The sequence below is a fragment of the Nesoenas mayeri genome (assembly GCF_963082525.1).
Source record: "Nesoenas mayeri genome assembly, chromosome: 12".
Taxonomy (NCBI): domain Eukaryota; kingdom Metazoa; phylum Chordata; class Aves; order Columbiformes; family Columbidae; genus Nesoenas; species Nesoenas mayeri.
Window position 1 is genome coordinate 5,232,552 of NC_137547.1, and position 15,571 is coordinate 5,248,122.

Here is a 15,571-nt window from a genome sequence, read left to right on the forward strand (position 1 = left end):
CCTATTATGAAAAGCTTCAATTTATACATGATTTTTTCCTGCTCCAAAAAAATCTATAAGTTTATAATTAGAATCTCTTGCTGTTCAATATTCGTACATAATAAACAGAGTACCTGAGGATGATGAAATATTGAAAACTGAATTCATTATTAATAAACTCAGACGGTATCATGCCTCTTCCCTGAAGTCTGGCTGCAACTTTTTGGGGGCTCCATATTCCATCATTTTTTGGTTGCAGCCATGGACACCGCCTCAGCCAGGATTAGGATTCTGCTCAGGTTTGACACTTGCTGTTTTTAATTTTGGTTTTATCATAAGCAGTTTAAGATTGTTGCCAGTGGTAATTTGCAATTTTTATCAAGACCTCTTCATTATAGCTTCTGACAGGACAGATGCTGTAATTAATCATGCAAGACAACTGGGGATAGTGGTCAGACCGCTCTCGCAGCCCAGCTACTGCAGGCAAAGAAAGGGAAGAAGGAAAGAAAGGATTTCTCCTCTTTGTCAAGAGTAAAAAGGTATAAATGGCACAAATACCCTGACAACACACTGGATGTGAAATTTCCAAATCCTTCAAATACCTGCCCTCTCCACCCCTCGGACTTTCATGATAAAAGACAAGTTGAACAACTTGGGATCAGCTGAGTCAGGGGCTTATGGATGGGAAGACCATGGCAGTAGCCGCATTTACATCTGAAACTCAAAGATGCAAAGAAATCCACAATTTGTGCTTATTTGCATCTCTGAACGCCACTGCTGGGAGAGGTTTGCTGTCCTCTCCTGCGGATCAGTGTAACACAGGGTCCACCGATCCTTTGTCATTCCAGCACCTGCTCTCTCTGAAATAAGGCGCAGAGACCTCAGAGAAGTTGCACACGATCCACAGCATCCCTGTGGATACACGAGCCGATCACACACTCCGTTCCGATCAGTAGCGATTTAACCAGGATATCTGACAAAATAAAAACCCAAAAAGTTAAAGAAATTTGCCGAGAAAGTGTTTTCATGAAGGCAACATTTCTGGGTTTTGTATCAAAGACTTGTGCTCATCGGTTTTACTGAAATGTGTTTATTCTATAGCAAGATAAAAGCATTTATTTTAGATAAGCAAAATACAAACAACTTAATTGCTGCTATCGTAACTCATAAAAAAGTATAAAACAGCATAAAAACACAATAAGCAATGTAGCAATTAATAATTCATGTTACCAGTGTTTACATTAAAGCCTCATTTATGAAAACTTTACAACACATGATATGAAAACTTACAACTTTTAAAGAAAATATTTACATTGATTATTCGGTTGTGGAGTTCCATTTAAATATTCTACTGGTTTTACAGCGTATTAAAAACTCTTGCATTTTTCTCTTAGCTTTCTGTAATAACAGTTTTATTTAAGTGCATTTCCCTTTTAAAAATACAGTGTATTAAATCTGAAACTCATCACTTCGACACAGAATATAATATTCACATTTGTTCTGTAATTGGAATTAACGTAGGAGCATAAATGTCAATATATATTTTCTTACAAACTATGGCAGGTTTATTTGGAGAAACGAAGTGAAATGTTGGGTCAAACATTTAGGTTCAGTTACTTGCATTTGTTTTTCTGCAGACATTTAAGAGAGAAAAAAATTAAGAGCTTTGGCAAAAATCTGTGATTTACTTTATTTTTTCATGACAAAAAATGCCATCAACTAACTCATGTCATACAAGTATGATTGTATGAAATGCAATCGTCATTTTACAGGTAGTTACAACTGTGCTTTAAGGGCTTCATGAGTTCATACTGCCTTGAAGTGCATTACTCACTTTTGGAGAAAGAAGGGTTATATCATATAACTCTGAAACACCATTTTGCAGTCATAAGGTCCAGGTATTTATTAGGCCATTTGATTCACATATTGTAGGTAAAGCTTAAATAAATTAAAAAGGCATCACATGAAAAAGAGCACAGCTTTTTTATTAAAAAAAAAAAAAAAGAAAAGATTTATAGTCAGCTAAAAGATGATACACAGCTACATTGTAGTTCTTTATTGCCTATCTAATAGACACTTTAGAGGATCATTTGATCTGTTATGCATCCTTGCATAACTACCATCAACAATTTACAGTTTTCAGCCAAATATGGTTTAGCCCCTGCGCCTCCATCACACAAGATCACTGCTCTTCAGAAAATACTGACCTGCGAGAGGACTTGAGTCTGTGTCTGAGATTGTATTTGCGACTGGTGCTGGGGGGCAGGCGGGGGGCTCCCGATGGCGGGCAGGGGAGAGGTGATCTGCGGGGAGTGCTGTGGAGGAGAAGGCTGCGACTGGTGCTGCATCTGCTGCAGCTGTTGCTGCTGCATCTGCTGCATCTGCATGTGCTGCAGCTGCTGCTGCATTTGCTGCTGATTCATTTGCTGCTGAAGATGCTGCTGCTGCTGCTGCAAATGCTGTTGCATGTGGTGCTGAAAATGCTGCTGTTGCATCTGCTGCTGTATTTGCTGATGCATTTGGTGCTGGTGTAGCTGCTGCTGTTGCATCTGCTGCATCTGCTGCTGCTGGAGCTGCTGTATCTGGTGCTGCTGGCTTTGCATTGAGGGACTGACTTGAGATGAAGACGGTGTTGCCACCATATTTGTTCCCATCGAGCTTATCAAGGGAGCTGCAATGTTTGTTGGCATGTTTGGGGCAATGGTGACAGAAGCTACGCTCTGATTCATCGGCAGTCTCATGGTTAGGGGTTTTGGGGCGATCGCTCTGGGGAGGGACTGTTGCAGAGTTTGAGGAGATGCCGATACTGTTGCGTGTTGAGAAAGAGACGTATTCAGTATAAGGGAGGAAGACAAATTGGTGGATGCCAACGTCTGCTGAACAGAACGAATTGTCTGGGCCTCAGCAGATTCTGCAGCAGCCTGTGTTTGGAAAAGGAATTCATTGTGTTTTTAGCAGAAAAAAACCACATTGTTACTGTTTACATGAAAATACAAGTCACAGCTATTCAGGAAGACTTTTTCACCTCCCGTTTTCTATCAGAAAAGATAAATCAACAATCTGAAAAAGATCACGGATCCATTACATCACCTCTTCATCTGCCTCCGTATATGGTACCATGGGTTCTTACTTGGACAAAAACCTAACGTGGGCCCTTCTTCAACACCAGAAAGTCACAGATGACACGTATATTGCGTGGCTGAAAGAGCTAAAAAGGGCCTAACACTTTCAGTATTTATGTTTTCAAAACCCGCCTGTTCTTTGGGAGACAAATCTAAGCAGAAGTAAATTCCCCTCACCAGTTTACCATGCCTTTGAAGGCATAGTTTTACTAGGTATATTTAGATATACTGTGTATGTTTGAATTAGATATATTTAAGCACCAAAGGCAGGCTTCATCTCTCATAATTTACATGTCTGCATTGTACATATATAGAATATTTGCCTGGAGTCCTGATAAACAAAGACAACACTCTGAGTCTTCCCACAAGTTACTCGGCAGCCCAAGTCCCATAGATTTTGGGAGAAAATATGATTTCTGATGGTTTTGAAAAGGGAACTTAGGACTGACAAAATAAATTCCCTCAAAGGAATTTAGAAATCCAGCTGCCATTGAACTTGGCATCGTGCTACTAAAGGCTTTGAGAATATCATCTAAATCCTAGAGACAGACAAATGCAGCTTCTCAACACAAGGATAAGAAATCTCCCAGCTTTCAAGAATGCACGTGTGTAATTTCTGCTGTTGTATTTCCAAGCATTAATTAAAATACACAGCAAATTTGTGTGTGATTTACTAATGCTCTGCAGCTGTACATTCAAATCAGTATTCTCAGGAGTTAGCATCACTTTCTTCTGATCAAAGATGTTTTTGTAACTGATCTTTATGAAACATTATTAGAGAAACAACTACCTTGATTAATTTTTACCCATATTTTAGATGGCTATAAGCATATTTCCATTTACGGTATTCAGATCTACAACTAGCGTAGCGCTGCTGGTTAAAAAGGTAAATTCTCAAATAAGACAGCAGAGCTTTGTTTTTTTCATGAGTTTTAACTCAGGATCTGCTAAAATACTCCACGTGGCTCCTGGCCAGCCAGTCCATTTGTAAGTACTCTTCAAATTCAGAGCCACCACAGATTTCTTTCCCCTCACCTGCAAGAAATACTTCAGCTTGGTCACCCGATAACCGCTCCCCAGCTCCATGCAAAATGGGGCTGTCCTGGGAGAAGCAGCACTTGAGGAAAACCCAAACTCTGCAAATAGCTGGCAAATGCCACTGGCAAAAGGCCAGTAGATTCTTCAGGACGGAATTTTACATTTGAAGTGCATTATTTTGCTTCCACAGATAAATGGAGAAGTACATTTACAAAGTTATTGGTTTGTAATAATTACTGTGCCGTGAGAGAGCAGCAGCACATTTTGTAGAGCTGTACTGCAGAAATCTTAGGACTCTACTTTTATTTTGTGTAACCCCCCTCCCCATTTAAACACCATTGCCAAAAGCGGATTTGCTTTACACTGAAGGCATTATTCAGCTTACCTTAGAAACAAGGCTTGCTCTATAGGCAGCAAGTGCCTTTAGGTATTCTTTTTTGGCAGCTTCAGTTTTTCTTTTATATACCTATTAAAAGAGACCACAATTTCACCACCTTCAATTACTGAGACATTTTTGCCAGAATGCTCTCAAAAATCACTTGCAAAGAAACAGAAAACAGACCAAAACACCTTGAAACACTCCACTGTTACATGTGCTTTTTCTTCCCTGAAAGATCTAAACATTCTTGCAGTTGGTCACAGACTTTCAGGTCTACTCACTGGACTTGCAACACAATTTATATTGATTCACCATGAATAAAAGGAGCTGCTACAGCAGCCAACTGTTTGACAAGGCTCCCTATGCACGCTCTACCTCCCCAGGAAATGATATTTTAATGATTCTAAGTAACAAGGCTATTAGAACACTGAGTATTTCAGATGCTAAAAAGTATCTGAAGTAATATAAAATAGGCAAAAATTGCCTAGGCAATGTGTTTTTTTTTTTTTAACAAATATTTGAAGCATGTATTAAAAAAATCTTTATATCTTTAGAAAATGTGGTTCACAGAGCCTGGACAATTCACATTCCCAAAGCCAGTATTAGAGAATCCAATGAGTGAAACAAGCACAGTCAGGCAAAAAGTAAATTAACCTGTATTTTAATCTGAAGTTCACCTTTAAATCCTTTTCACTATTGTCTGTTAGATCAAACTAAAAGCTTCCAACTGTATTTCACAAACAAGAATCATATCTTGCCAGAGGTGTCCTACACAAGAACCTCCTCTTCCATTGCAGCTTCCATTAAGTGTAACTGGGAGCTGCACAGAGTAGCAACAGGTAAATGGCCATAAAGGAGATTTTTTTCCTTCAGTCCATGTGTAGGAGTTACATGTGTACAGAAAGAAGAATAACCCCCAAGGAAGAACAAAACTCATCATTCTGTACCAACTGGTGTCACACACGGCACTGGGATGAGACACCGAGGATTGGCTTCAAAGGTGGGAAAGCAACAGGCTTTGTAACAAATTCATCCGGCAGATCAAAGGAAAATGGTAAATGTGCTGTACTTTCTCCTTTTTAATCTAACTTCTGATTAACAGGAAACAAGAGCTTTGAAATGGGAATCATCAAAAGATGGTCTCAACAGGGCTCTAGGACAATATCACCTGAGAGTTTTACAGACCGCCCTTATAAATTTAAAGACAGCCATTTAATGCTACCTACTGGCTCTTACTGCAAAGTGCTTTTTAGATAACAGGTCTTCAGCAGGTTCAAAGATCAGTGTAGCTCTGCAGAGTAAAAGACCTACATCAGCAAGTAGCGTGGTCTACTCAGAGCAGAGACAGGAGGATGTTTTATAAGGATTACTAATTTATTTCTTGTGACACAGCCCTGCATCAACTTTTTACCTGTTTTTGTTCTTCTCCTAAACTGTCCCACATCGATGCGACTATTTTTGAAACATCTCCAAATGTAGCGTTCGGGTTCTGCCCTTTAATCGCGGCTTGTGTATCCCTGAAGAAGAGGGCATATGCTGACACTGGCTTTTGTGGCTCGTTGGGATCTTTCTTTTTCTTCTTCTTTGGAGTCTTGGGCTTCTTGCCAGAATCTGGGGCAGCTCTTTTTTCTCCAGTAGCCTAAGAAAGAACAAGAACAGTCAATATATGCATGAAACAAATCAGATTAATTCAAAAAAATTATTGACAGTCTGGCTTAATAATATATGGATAAAACTACTATGTAGGCAACGTTTTGGAGAGTCCTGTTGTGCAAGTCTTTCTCCTACCAAATAGTACTTAGTCTCAGCTTAATCTCATCAGATCTACTGAAAGGAAATGCACAAATAGTTACTACTCACTGTAAACATGGCTATGATAGTCATTTTACTTTGATATTTTGAGGATCCTTTACAGTGATCTTTACATATGCCAAATTTCCATTAACTTAATGAGAAAACCTTTCATGGAATAGTCTAAATGAGGCCCTTTAAATATACTGCTATAATAACCTCTGTGTTTTATTTTGTTGATACATTTTTCCTTTTATATCAGACTTCTTTAAAGCAAAATGTAAATTAACTAAACGTTCAGTTAGAAGAAAGCTTATTTTACTTCTGTCTAAATGCAGCTACGTTTTACATGACTCCAGAGGATACCCGAATGACACGGCTGTCGAAAGCTGATGAGTAAAGAGATTCACCAGATCGATAAAATCTGAAACAAATTATGAATGTATTCAACCAAATATATACATGTATAGCCTTACTTTTATTATTACAGTGGTATTACGGAAAGAAGCTAAACAGCAAATGAATCCCATTCCACTACACTGTAATGTCTGTATATTTTATTTGACCACATTGCGGCTGCCACTTTCAGGAAAATCCAGCGTGTGAAGCTTCCTCACCCCAGCCCACTGAACAACTTACTCTGTTGGATTCGTCTGCATCCTCTTCGTTTATAGAGCTGGATGGGGAAGGAGTGGCTGATTTACTGGCAGGAGGGGAGGGAGAAGTGTGTGGCAAATTGGTGCCTCCCAAATTCAGACCCAGCTGCGCACTGAGCTGCGACTGGTTAATGGTGGTGAGCTGAGAGGGAGCCAGAATTCCCGAGTGAGCGGCGTCGGTCATATGGACAATAGATCTCATAATCAGCGAGTGGTCCTGGCGATACTGGGAGACTTGTGTGTGGCTCTGATCCTGAAAGAGATGGGAACATTATTTAATCAGCAGCAGCGACCACGCAGCGTCGTCAGGTGAAGTTATTCTCAGAACTGACACCGTCAACTTGCAGTTTGTTGCATTTCTTTTCAGTGAATTAAAGGGGTTTTTAATAAAATAAATGCAGCAACATTCACCACACTTGCCCTGGACCTTACTTCTCCCCCACTTGTGGATGGGAGTTATTTTGTGGAATAAAAATTGCATCTCCCCATTTTTAAACATTTCTTCTCTTGACATGGAGTGAAATACCCACATAAACTACAGGGAACGGGGCTGACTGATGGGACACGGCTAAAGTTGCAACTGAGAAGACTCAAACTGTTGTCAAACGCAGAAAGTAAACAAAACCGGGGTGGGGGTTATATATAGAGCAAAGCACCTTCCCTTATTGACACTCAGTTATTCGCAGCTGTTGCTAGTAACAGTAGCAGGTATAAAACAATCCTGAGTGGGATTTTAAAGTTGTAAGCAAAGAACAGTGCCCTGCCGGGTCTCAAGTGCAAGAAGAACCATTCAAACCACCCTAATCACTCCTAAAAATCCTTGTTCACAAGCACTACACATTCTCACATTTAATCAAACATGTGTGGAAGTAGCAAGCTATGTACTGCTCACTGACTTTATTTTTCTTGTACTTCCTATCTTGGAAACTCAAGTGCTTGCGTGGTTTTGTTTCTGCTGTTTCTTGAGGGCACAAACTACGTCTTGTGCATCTGCACAACCCTTCTTGCATTTGTAAATACAAAGAAGTGAGACGCTGAAGGTAAAATCAACTGGAATCTGCCTATGAACAACTGAGTTTTGTTATTCTTAACCACATACGCACCAATGCACAATGAAAGAACATTTAAATAGGAAAGGAGATTTTTAAAACAGTTAATAAGTGAAGAGAATAAATAGCTGACAAATTGATTCAGCAACCCGATTAATCTACAGCTACTGTTCAAGCAGACAGAAACATGGGAAATAAATGAGATTTTGAAAACTCTTTCATTATTAATAACCCACATCGCAATTAGTAGCAGGTGCAACGACCCTTCGTGAAACAGCACAGAACAAAACAGCACAGAACAAAACAGCAATGCTGGGAGCCCAGCACAGAGTCCACTGATTTGACAACAATCTGACTTTCCTAATGCTCTCTAAGCCCAGACCAGTTTTCAAAAGCCTGTCAGCACAGAGCTAGGTTTAGCCCCAGTGACTTTGCTCTCAGTTTTATACTCAACAGTGGCTCTGTGCTCCTGAAAACCTTGTCCTGGACGGGCCAAGTGCGGCCAAAGGAAGAAATCATACACGTGTCAGAGAAGATGCCACTCTGTCTCACCCATCTGACGCACCAGCGCTGCCGCTTCGCTAGGGCAATAAACCAGATTAAATCTGAATTTGACACTCATGGGTCTTCCTGCTGAAGCCTATGGAGAAAAAATAAATCTTTCTTGGATCAAAGGACATGTAGTGTTGCATCCGGACCCGGGAGGGGTGAAGTTGACCCCACACGCTCCTGATCCAGCCCCTCCACGCGGCTTCTCCTACTGCTCCAATTCTCTTCATATTTTCAGTGAAGGAGTGTAGTTCCTTAGAGAGGAACGCATGTGCCAGAAGTGAAGCGCTTGATACGGAAAGATCAAAACATCAGGCTTATTGGCTGAAATATCCATTTGCTTCAGGGCACTTCTCTGTGCAAATTTACTGCCCTTAATGAGAGGGTCATTTGGATTGTGACTTGCATTGGCAGCAGCACCTGGAAGTCGTTCCAAGTCTTTTGTAAAAGGATATCGCTTTCTGCATATTACTCCATCCGTTTTAGTTTACAGACATCGCTTTATTGCATGAAGAAAAACTGCTGGTAAAGCAAAGGTGGAGATCACCAGGATGCTCTTCTCTCACAGAAATTAACTTTCTTCATTATTTTGCAGACAGTACTTTCTTGGAGGGATTCTACACCTGAAAGACAAGCTTTTGTTCCCTACGTTGCCACAAAATACAGCCATTTCTGGCCTTTACACCGAGGCAACAAAATGTGATGGCACGGGTTTCAAACGATTTACTCCAAGTCTTGTCATTTTGGTTGCATCTATGATTTTATTGAGACTAAATTCTCTTGACTTGCACTGACCCAGAATCTAATTTTATACAGAAGCCCATGAATTCTTAACTATCTCTTCTTCTGACACTATTTGATGCTTGTGTGGTTTTTTACATCAACTTATTTAATTTCCGTTTTTATTTTCTGTATTTTTCCTTTATTTTTTTTTTAATCTTAAAAACTTCAATAAAAGCTAGAAATCGAAACAACAATATTTTGTAACTGGCTATCTAGCACCAAACAGATAAGATGCACTTTATGAAAGAAAATATTTCATAACATTTCCAATCTCATATCATTTACATCGTATGTGTATGTGATAACAACAAGCAATATTTTTTCTGCACTTTGAATTTAAGTGTCATGGCTAATCAATATTAAAATAAAATTACAAAGAAAGGAATGGGAATTCCATTTTTTACTTTATGGTGCAGTGTCATGGGCCTCAACAACCTATGGTATCTATAGAAGAGCCTTCAGACAAGGAAGCATAAACCATTTTTTATGTTTGTGCAGTGGTTTAGCAAGTAGCAAGAAGGTAGAGGAGCTAGTCAGTAGAAACATTAAATCCCATAACATCTGTATATAGCTCCTGAGCAAATAAAATCATCTAAGGAGAAATTTATCATCAGGAAAACAAAATTTCCACCAATTATCTTAACTCTTATTTTTTCCCCGTGTACTACAAAGGCCAATACTGAACCAAAAGAATCTGTAGTATTTTGTTATGCACAAAATGTTTATCAAATAAATGTTTAACAACAGAAATCATCTTATATCAGGAGCACACGTGAAAATACAAATGCACTAGAACATCCCCAGGACATCCTAATTACATTACTACATGGAAACTGAAAAGCAAAAAGGCTCATGTATTCAAAATAATCTACTGAAAATACTGTGAAAATTTTAGAGAATATTAAAAGCTCTTTATATAAACTTAACCAAAAGTAGAAGTGATATACAAGTAGTATGAGAATTCAGGACTTTTGTAACATTATGCAAAATGACAGATTAGTTCTGACAAAAAATCATTAACTTCCCAAGCTGACAGAATCAAGTTTTGATTGAGCTTGATCTGCTTTACAGTCTTGGGCTGAAGCGAGGCAAAACTGGGTGATTCTAACTCAAGCCAGGCAAAACTCAAACAAGGACATCACGTGTGAAATGGAAAAACAAAGCGAAATAACTTGTATGATCCTTCTGCAGATTCAAATGACTTTGTTTTAGATCTCTCTGTCGTTACCCTACACGAGTGCTACAAAAACCAATGGGACAGAGACGTTTACTGAGGGCAACACTAGCCACCTCTCTGGTCTCTTCTATTACACACACGGGTTAAGAAAAAGCAAAATATGGTCCACAGTGCTTCCCTTTCTCAAAACAGCTTGATGGGGACTGTATCGGGGACATTGGCTTTCTGTCCACACCCTCCAACAGCACACATTATAGAACCATTCAGCATTCAATGCATCGAAGGCCTCACCAAGGAACCATAAGGATTATCCATCCATCAAACTATCCCACTCTCAACTATTCTAATCTATTTAGACAGCCATGCCAAAGAAGCTACATTTAGCCATATTGCCAGAGGACGTATCTCATGGCATTTGCCAAATATACAGCTGCTTGTACTTTGATTTGTAAAAGTAGAAGTTCTCAATTTTGATAAAATATTAATTCCTCAACAGCCACTGGAAAGCAAGCAACAGAGTGATGAGACTTAAAAAAAGAATGTGTAAACTCCTACACTTTAATTTATATGGTATTATTAAAGGTGTTTTTCAACAATTACTGTACCTGAGCCAGCCAAAGCAAAACATACCATTGAGTACTAAGGGAAAAATTAAGGTAATAAAAGACAGTTCATTCTTCTGTTATCAACTCATTAAGTATCCAGTAGTTAACATTGCTAGTATTTGTCTTGACAGCTAAATGCATCCAGCCATTACATCAATAGATGTCCTAATTTCCACTTACCCTGCATTTTGATAAACATTTACATACAGTAGCTTTATCCTGGATTTCTACCCTGATACAATTATAATCTCTAGGAACATTCAACATGATATTTAAAAATCTGACTAGGAAATTACTTTTTAGGATGTTTTGAGTAAGTCTTGATTAAAATCAATGTCTACAGCCCTTGATCATTTAAATAAGACACTTCCCAGCTGCGTGGGGACTGAGCCCATGGAAGTGCCCCCAGAAAGACGTGGGGCTGGACCTGACCCTACACAGTGTTTTAATGAATGAGAAACCTGCCAATAAAAAGAACTATGCAAACCCCTATGTTTACGGTTATGCTCACTGTGCCCTGGTTTTGGAAGCTGACTTAAATCGTTATACATTCTATTGCCTTAGGAATTTGTCACTGTCAATGTAACATAAGCTGATGTAATATTTTAAAGGATATATTTAAGTTGAAGCAAATGCACTGCAATGTAAAGAGTGAAATCCTCAGTTGGCTCTGTCTGTAAATTACTCCCTTTACTTTTGGGCAAGTCAGCATATCTCTAGAGGAAATCCTCAATACCATTTTTCTCCACAAGTAAAGTACAGATAAAAGAATCCATTAATCTAAATTTTTACAAGATTGGAATTCACTGCCAATCAAAACAACCCAAACTAGCAAGATACTTTTCTCTGTCAGAGATTAAATCCTTACTTAATAGAATTCAAAACAGTTGCCCTTGGTACTGCCACCCCTGAAGAAGTGTCTTCCTCTCCCCTCCTCAGATCCTGCCATCACTAACAGATCTGCCAAAACACAGTTCTGCTCTTCCAGATGGCACCATGGGCTTTACTACAGCCCTCCATCCATCCGCAGCGGCTGCTGCTAATGCTTCAGCATCACCTAATTCATAGCTTCTTTATAATTTAACTTCTACACCATTTTGCAGAGGCATTTCAAAACAGATTTTCCAATCTCTTCTCCCCAAACATCTACCAGGCTTTAGAGCATCTTGAATCAGACTCCTTTTGGACAAGGTACCCAACAGCGCGACCACAATACGTGTGTGACTAGATCACAGGTCTGGGCTCTGGGCTGACGAGTCTCTTGGTCAGAGGAGCTTCTCTCCACATTAGCACTTCAAGCTTTGATCTGCTGGATGCAAACAGTGAGACACAGTGCAAACAAATCCCCGATACTTAAAACTGAATGTCAGATAAATGCTATTAGCAGTTTTGAGACAACTTCTGCAGCTTCAGGTACCAAATCAAAGGCAGATTTCAAAGGTCCTTATTATGCAGTAAGCAACGTGGGGAGAGGCTGCAAAGAGCATGACAACTAACAAACATTATCAAAGGGAGCAACACCTGTGCTAGGAATTGGGAGGGACAGATTTGGGAGTTACATGGCATTTGTTTGTTTAAAAATTGCTACAAGTGTTGGTAGCTATGTTTTGAGGGTGGTTTTCGTTTTTGGGGTTTTTTTTGGTGTGTTGTTTGGGTTTCTTTGTTTGTTTTTTGTTGGTTTTAAAGCAAATCGGAAAACTAGGTTTCAATACTTTTGGTATTACCAGAGCCAGGTATATTTTCTTCAGCTACCTGGCAGCACACAATAATTTAAAACTCTATAGAGACTTAAGATTTCTGTACAGTTTGAGAACCTAAGTGGACGCTGACTATTGGCTAAACTGTGCAAGGGGACACACACAGGTGGCAAGAGCAGAGAACAGCAGGAATTTCAAAGGACATTTTCAGATGACCCAAGGATGAAAGTAGCTGGAGCCCTTGGCCAGGAACAACATGTCCAGACCAGCTGCAACACCTGCTTCATTGGGTGGGCTTAAGAAGCAGCACCTGATTTTGGAGTTTAAACTCAGGAGGCAGAATAGTTTAAAGCCATGGTCCAGGCTTAATGCACAGCTGGTGTTTGTGGTCCTACATGTCCGTGTTCCTTCTGAGTTCAGTTCTTTGGAATACCATAGATTCAGCTTCCGCTCCAATTTCTGACAGCTTTCCCAGTGGAGTGTATCATTCTCCACATATTCATATGGCACCTCACAATATTTTCTGGAGCTGATGGGTCTTCATTTAAGCATTATTAATTTAAAATAGTCACAGTCTTCTTTTTCCTAGACTGTTCTGCCAATGTTACTGTGTTTCTCTTCTTTTGTGCAGAAGACTCCATGGATCTCCATAGGTAATGAGCTACCTGCATCATTTTTAAGTTATTATTTTTCTTTTAGCACCAGCAGTACCTGCTATTCAGACAGGTGTCTTTGGCAACTGCTGCCACTTTGTCTCCTATGGACAGGTCCTCCCTTGTGGTTACTATGAGTTGGCTCTTTTTGAAAAGAACACCAGAACACATTTCCTTCTCCAACCACAACAGCTCATTAACCGACGGCCCGTTGCGTCTGTACCGATGAGAAAGGAGGGAAGAACACGTCTCTCAGAAAAGTGACAATATCATCCACAACGAGCACTACAATGACACTGAGGACACAAAAATTTACATACTATTAAAAACCTATTAATTTAGTACGTCACTGTCTTCATATCACATTAAAGTCACGGCACGTAGCCTCTGGGCAGAACCACCACTAGTTGGTGCCTCCAGGGTTTCCAGCCCATCGTCCCCCACGACACCCTCCGAAAGGTAACTCAAAAATGCACAACTACACCATTAGACATAAAAATATTTAACTACAAAGCAATCAAAAGAAATGACTTTGTAAAGCCTTGATTAGCAAAGCACTCAGGCCATTGGGCAGACACCAGCCCATCCCAGCGCTGGTGCCACAAAAGCCCAGTTTGGTATTACTTCATTTTGATATTAATTTTTCTTGGTACCACAAATAATAAAAACAGTGGGAGTAGCAGCTACCATTGCTGCTGGGGAGATCTATACAAACACACTGCTGATTTAAGACTTTGGTTTAGTAATCCACCCTACTAATCAAAGGAAAAACAGAAATAAGAAAACTCTGAAGATAATCTCTCTTTCTACTAAGAATAGTTGTTACTCCTATAAATGAATAATTACAACCTTCCGGAATGAGTTGCATGTTTTGTATTAAGGATGACAATAAACATGTTCATAACAATAACAAGGGCTTGTTTTAATAGACCGTTTCAGGCATTAAACACATTAATGACCCATGAAATAACTGCTTCATCTGCAACACATTAAACAATGTTGTTATAACATTGTATTAATTGAAAACCTACTCCATTCTCTCTAGATAGGAGATAACTGACTGGGTATTATAAGAGAGATTTACAAATAAGTTTCTTTGTAAAGGAAAATTAAACATATAAATTAGAGACACACAGGTGAGTAGAGAAATAACTGTCTTTTGGCAATTTTAAAGCAACTTTTTATTCTTGCAATCTTCTCTTAATCTATTCATTTAAAGTCAATTAGTAATTTGGGAATTTACATTACTAAAAAAGATTCAGACCTTTAAGTAAAAGGCACCACTCTTCTGGAACATTAATAATATTTCTGTTGCATGCAGCCTTTAATAAGCTCAAATTTGCAACTCTTTAAAGCCACATCATTGAGCTGTTTATTTCAAAAGTGTCTTCTTGAAATAAAAGCAATAGTCACCATCATGCCTTTGATTTGAGCACAGTGCTACTCCTAACTAGTAATGTAATTAAAGATGAGTGTATTCCACTATGAATTAGCCTTATCTGTGCAGAATCCTGAACGCACTGACAGCATTGCAACAATTATAAAATAGAAACCGTCTCAAATCTTCATCAAACAGGGAACACATTTTCTCTGGCAGCATAAGTAATATAGGGAGCAATATATGTACATTTATCGGTCTGGTTTTGTAACATCTGTACTTTTTGAATAAAAGAAAAAATCAGACTGAAAAGAGACAATTATTTTACTGTCTGTTTCTTAGATATCAGAAGGAGAATTCTGAAATTCATCAAAGCTAACCTTCTGTTATGTACAACAGGCTAAGCTGAAAAGAATGTTAACAAGTTCAATTTTCATTCAATCAGCACTACTGCTCTCTGAAATGTTTCATTGCAGGAAAGAAATAAAAATAATCTATATGGTAATTATGAGGATGAATCCCCCAGTAACTTTCAGCTACATGAAAGGTCAGTTCTATTCAAGATATTTTATCAGTCCCCTGCACATACTCCTGTCCTGTCATTTTAAATCTGAACAGCATTTTATTTTCCCATTTACAGCTACCTGCAGAATTAAGTACTTAAGCCAAATAAGAAAAAAAAAAAAAAGGAAAAAAAAAAAAAAGAAGAAGAAAT

At 38.9% G+C, this 15,571-nt stretch overlaps 1 protein-coding gene across 2 annotated transcripts in view; it reads right to left on the reverse strand.

Moving 5' to 3' along the window:
- Positions 1-2,171: 2,171 nt before the first annotated feature.
- TOX3 (TOX high mobility group box family member 3) overlaps positions 2,172-15,571 on the reverse strand; it is a gene marked incomplete at both ends in the record, with an annotated part of 70,504 nt that continues 57,104 nt past the window's right edge. For both annotated transcript variants that reach the window (XM_080352274.1, XM_080352273.1), the window contains 4 exons: positions 2,172-2,900; positions 4,525-4,605; positions 5,930-6,157; positions 6,949-7,218. In XM_080352274.1, the coding sequence (XP_080208400.1) occupies positions 2,172-2,900; positions 4,525-4,605; positions 5,930-6,157; positions 6,949-7,218 (1,308 nt within the window). The remainder of the gene's footprint in view (positions 2,901-4,524; positions 4,606-5,929; positions 6,158-6,948; positions 7,219-15,571) is intronic.